The 6,000-nt window shown below is 38.9% G+C and overlaps 1 protein-coding gene across 1 annotated transcript in view; it reads right to left on the reverse strand.

Annotated features, from left to right (window-relative positions):
• The window catches only part of LOC308262380 (uncharacterized protein), a gene marked incomplete at both ends in the record, with an annotated part of 37,311 nt that extends 36,317 nt beyond the window's left edge, over positions 1-994 (reverse strand). Inside the window, one exon of the mRNA XM_080694802.1 lies at positions 893-994. Coding sequence (XP_080550928.1) covers positions 893-994 — 102 coding nt within the window. The remainder of the gene's footprint in view (positions 1-892) is intronic.
• Between the last annotated feature and the right edge of the window lie 5,006 nt (positions 995-6,000).

The following is a 6,000-nucleotide window of genomic DNA, read 5'->3' on the forward strand; positions in this document are numbered from 1 at the left end:
TATCCCCATCAGTAAGCAATGTATGACTAGATTTACAATCTAGCTCTTTGCAGGAAATGTTTGCCACACATGGACTCTGTAAGCTATTAAATAATCCTCTAACTAGTTTTCCTACAAATTATCAAATCCATTCTTCAAACTCCAGCCTCAGTGAGTTTTACAAACAAAAATATGATCATTCATTTCTTGTACACAGAAAAAATAAAATTTCTTAAAGTAACTTCCTGCTAATTCTTCCACCTCCTATCTTGCTACTTCCCAATCTGACCTTTATGCTCAAGTTACTCTGTTTTACTCTCCTTAAATGTACCTTGCTCTAATCTTTGGGCATCCAGCATGAAGCATCTCCTCAATCCAGGATGCTCTACCTTCTCCCTTTCTCCTAACCAACTCCAGGTCACTGTTACAGCTTACCACACACATGCGGTCTTCTCCAGAAAGACATGCTTGATTCCTGGCCGTGAACCAAGAGTCCTGAACTTCCTCCAACATCAACCTTATTAAACTCATATGATATTTGATGGTCAATTCAGATCACAACCAGTATGAGGGCAGATGGGCTGTGTGGTATTTAACATGGTGCCCTCTGAAACAATCAAAGCATTCCTAAAATTTTGTTCCAACAAATATATGCTTTGAATCATATTCTGCAAATTCAAAGAATATTATCCTGGTTATTTACTAGACATAACCAGGTAAACTTAACCAAGATCTGAAAACCTAGAACCCTTACAAAAGACAATTGCTGCTGAGGAGAACTATTTGCGTGCCTCAGAGGATATCCCCAGGGTAAACTGTAATCTTCAGAGCTAAAGTAAAATTCTAGATCATATTTAATACAATCTTAGTAAGAACAACAAAACCAAAAAAAGGGGGGGTATTTTCTCATTACCTGTTCTTCCTTCTCCTTTTCTTTGGTCTTACTTTTGAAGACTTTAGCAGAGGTGGCATCCCGGGGTGGAATGGCAGAAATCTGATGCAGTGGCATGCTCATCCCAGCCTCCCGTCCAGTCTCCCTCTCTACAGAAGATAGTCTCTACTGACAGGGTCATTTTGGGCCATGGACTTTAAGCTGAGGGAAGTGAAGAAAAACATAACTGGGCTAAAACATGTTTCAAAATTTCCAAGAGGGAGATTAGCATTTTATATTTATATTTAAATAAGCTTCAATGGCAGATGGCACTTCTTCCCAAACTGTCTAAAAAGTCAAAGTAGTTCCTATCAAGATGAGAGTTGACTTTGCAGAAATTTGACAAGCTAGTTCCAGAATTCAGGAAAAAACAAAACAAAACAAAAATACAGACTAGCCAAAGCAATTCTCAGCAGTAAGATCCATGGACACAATACCTGACTTCAAATTATACTACAGAGTGACAGTCATGAAAACAGCATGGTATTGGCAAAAAAAAAAAAAAACAGACAAATAGACCAGTGAAACAGAATAAAAGATGCAGAAACAAGTAGACACACTTATAAACACTTGATTTTTTTTTTTACAAAGTTGCCCACAACATACACTGGAAAAAAGAGCCTTTTTAACAACTGATATTGGAAAAACTGGTTATCCATTTTGTAGAAAAGTGGAATTAAATCCCTACCTTTCACTCTGCACAAGATTCAACTAGAGATGGACGAAAGACCCTCCTGTCTCAGCCTCCCAAATACTGGGAGTACAGGCATATGCCACTATGTATGGCTTAAAGAACTCTCTTACAATTCAATAGCAAACCCAATTATAACTGGTTACTCATTAGCCATCAGAGAAATACAAATTAAAACATGAGATAGCATTTTACTTATGTACCTAATTAAAGATAAATAACAAGTGTTGGCAAGTATATGGTGATACTGAAGCCTGATGCTAGTAGTAGGAATGTCAGCAGCTGCTCTGAAAAACAGTCCAAAATGTTAAGCATGTTACCATATGACCTAGCCACTTCGCTCTTAGGGCACACACACCCAAAAGAAATAAAAACATCTACCTCATTCATGAATACTGCACAAAATACTGATTACAAATGTTCACAGCTCAGTACTCCTAATAGCCAAAAGGCAGGACAACTCAAATGTCCATCACCTGACAGATAAATATGTGGCATTATCCACTCAATGGAATCACATTCAGGAATAAAAAAAATAAAGTACAGATACATGCAATATAGACGAATGTTGAAAAATATTCAGTGAAAGCCAGTCACAAAGGCTCATATATTATGACAAATTTGCATGAATGTCCACAGTAGGTGAATCTATAGAGACAAAAAGTAGATTTGTGGTTGACAAGGGCTGGGGTGGGAAAAGTTTCTTTTCAAAGTAATGAAAATACTTTAAAATTGGCAATGTTGATGGATATAGTAAGTCTTGAGTACACTGAATGCTATAAGGATATGCTTTTTGGGTTTTTTTAGATCTTTTTTTGCAGCCCAGGGGCATTCTACCTTTGGGCTACACCACCAGCCCTATTTTTTTTTATTCTTTATTTTGAAACAGGGTCTCACTGAATTGCAAAGGGCCTCACTAAGTTGCTATGGCTGTCTGTGAACTGCAATCTTCCTGTCTCAGTCTCTCAAATGCTGGGATTACAAGCGTGTTCCACCACACCCAGCTCATAAGGGTATACATTTTAAGTAACTAAACTGTAATGGATGTAAACTATATCTCAATAAATCCGTTTTTTTAAATGTGCAAATAGTTAAAGTGGACTAAGAAAGTCAGGCATGGTGGCATATGCTTCTAATCCCAGTACTTGGGAGGCTGAGACAAGAAGATCACAGGTTCAAGGACAGCCTCCCAAATAGTGAGACTTTCATCAACCTAGTGAGACCCTGTTTCAAAATAAGAAGTAAAACCAGGCTGGGGATATAGCGCAAAGGTAGAATGCTTCTGAGTTCAATACCCAGCACCACACACAAAAAAAGTGGACTAAGTAATAAATCCATTTAATTTTCCTTTGTGCTGTCTTTCACATATACACCCAGATGACATGGGATGGCCATTGCTTCTCTCTCACTCTTCTATTTCTGAGAGATAATACCAAGAGCAAAACATCAACAGTCAGAAACTGACATTCAAGTCCTCATACAAATGGAGAGACTTCTAACCCCATACCTCCTGCCTGTAAAAGCCTAGAGTATAGCCAGTATTCAGTTCACAGGGCTGCTGTGAAGCTCAAGACTGTGCCATGCGCACATGCGTATAGGCTCTCCCAAGGGTGCACACCAGCAGGGTTTGCCAGGCATTTGCAGTAATGTCCTCTCACTGTATCACAAAGGCCTATTTGCTTTATCTTTTCAGTACTATTTTCTATGCCCTTATGCCTCAGTCTAATATAACACTTGGCCAGCTGGAACCTTAAATTCTTTCGGACATTTATTTGGACCTTTCGAAAAACTGAGGGGAACCAAGGATGGTAATGCCACCCCTTTAAGATGAGCAGGAGGAAGTCCTGTTGACAACGAAAATCAGCATGGCTCCACAACTAAACTGTCCTGTGCACTTTCCAGATGGCCAAAATAAACAAACGATTCTGCTTATTCTAACAACGCTGTAGACAAATACAGATAATGACACGGGAGCCAGAAAACTAAGAAGCCAGGTGCAGCCTCCTATGAAATGATCACCCACGAAAAAGTCCACCATCCTCCCTGCACCCTTGCTTGTACTTTCACGGTGCTAGATCCCAGTAGCACCCTGCTCTGCACCCCAGCTTCTGCCTATACATTCACAAGACAGGGATGTACCAAAGAGCAAGGGTAACAGGGGCATGTTCAATGTGCACACACTTGAGCCTCACACGACTGTAGGAAACCCAAGGTATGTTCACAGTGAAGATGGGGAGCCACCACCGTACAGGACTAAGACCTGGTCTCCCAAGAAAGACATGCAAAATCAGCCATTTTTGCCATTAGATGCCACAGGTGACAAAACCTAACATCACTATAGAGTTTCAAAGCCTTTGAGAAAGCAGCAATTAGAATTCCTAATAACATTAAAAAAAAAATCTAAGCTGGGCATTGTGGTGCACGCTTGTATTCCTAGTACTGGGGGAGGCTAAGACAGAGGATTGCAGGTTTGTGGCTAGCCTTTGCTACTTAGGCCCTCCACAACTTAGTGAGACTCTGTTTCAAAGTAAAAAATAAAAAAATTAAGGCAGGGGGTGTAGCTCAGAGGCAGAATGCCCCTGGGTTCAATTCAGAGTACTGCAAAAGAAAGAAAGAAAAGAAAGAGAGAGAGAGAGAGAGAGAGAGAGAGAGAGAGAGAGAGAGAGAGAGAGATCTAGCTCAAACCAAAATTTAATATGCACAGCAAAATTCTTAAGAGACCTTTTAGCAGGAAGATCCCAAGCAAGGACAGCCTGATCAACCTGGTGAGACAGTTTCTAAAAATAAAGACTATGGATGTAGTTCAGTGTTAAGAGTGCTTGCCTACTATGTACAAAGCCCTGGCTTCAATCACCAGAACTGTAAATAAAAATACATATATATATATATTGGTTGAACTAGTTTGCATTCCCACCAACAGAATGGATAGCAAAACTGTGGGAAATACACACAATGGAATTCTATTCAGCCATAAAGAAGAACAAAATTATATCATTTGCAAGAAGATGGAAAGCCCTGGAGAACATTATGCTCAGTGAGATCAGCCAAGCACAGAAGGAGAAGGTACATATGTTTCCTCTAATATGCCCAAACTAGGAAACACAGAGGACACCAGTGAGACTCCAAATATTGGAGGGGAAATACTAGCTAAGTTTGAATGGTAAGATAGGAGAGGAGGAAGGCCGATCTTGATTAATGAGGGTCTACACCTGAACATGTGTAAAATTATGAATAAGACATGTTTAACCTGGACAACCATTGGTGGGAGGGGGGAAGGGAAAACGGGGGTAGGGGGAAGAGGGCACCAAATATAGTTTAAATGTATACTATTTATGTTCAATAAAAAAATTATTAAAAAAATAAAAATAAAAAATAAATGTACATCACTTTCAATATGTTCCACTTATAAATAAAATAAAATATGGAAAAAAATAAAAAATACATATATATATATTATTCTAATTAAACTAAAAAGCAAAATAAGCACATTGTCACTACTATTTTGTGTGTGCGTGTGCGTGTGTGTGTGCGTGTGTGAGACAGACAGAGACAGAAAGAGACAGAGAGAGAGACACAGAGGAAGGAAGGAGAGAAAGAACCCAGGGCCATTCTACCTCCAAGCTACACCCTAGCCCTATTTTTATTTTTTATTTTGAAACAGGGTCTCACTAAGTTGTAGAGGGCCTCACTAAGTAGCTGAGGCTGGCTGTAAACCTGATATCCTCCTGTCTCAGCCTCCCCAGGACTGGAATTACAGTGTGCACCACCACACCCAGCTATCACGGCTATTTTTAACATATGCTTAAATTTCTCTGCAAATATACAAAAGAAATCTATACACACATGTGTGCACACTGAGTTATACAGAAGAGTATAGTAGCAAACAAAGGGAGCAGCCCAAAATTATAGGAAGGAACAAGTTATTCAATAAGTAGTACTGGGATAACTTTGTTAACGATCTTAAAGGGGAAACTATCAATTTATACCCACACCTCATTCATCAAAATAAATTCTGACAAATATAAAAGTTAAATATAAGCACACACAGAGAAAACATTTTCAATTACACCTTTAGAAACTAAAGGGAAAATGACTTTCAAAGCCTAGAATTAATGTTAAAAACCACAAAGAAAAAATAGTTTGTTGGTATAACTCTCTAATGCTTCACTTGTGTATGGATGTACAACGATTAATAGCACTAGCACATACAGGAAGTGAGGAGCAGGGTGTGTGTGGAGGGAAATGCACCAAGATACTGTTGCATACAGAAATGTATCACTTGAACCTTACTATGATGTGTAACCACAATGCACCAATAAAATAAAAAGTAAATAAATTAGACAAAGGGAAGACTGGAAAATGTGTAGTATACGAGACAGAAAATTAATCTTTTTCACAG

The sequence above is a fragment of the Muscardinus avellanarius genome (assembly GCF_963383645.1).
Source record: "Muscardinus avellanarius genome assembly, chromosome: 4".
NCBI lineage: Eukaryota > Metazoa > Chordata > Mammalia > Rodentia > Gliridae > Muscardinus > Muscardinus avellanarius.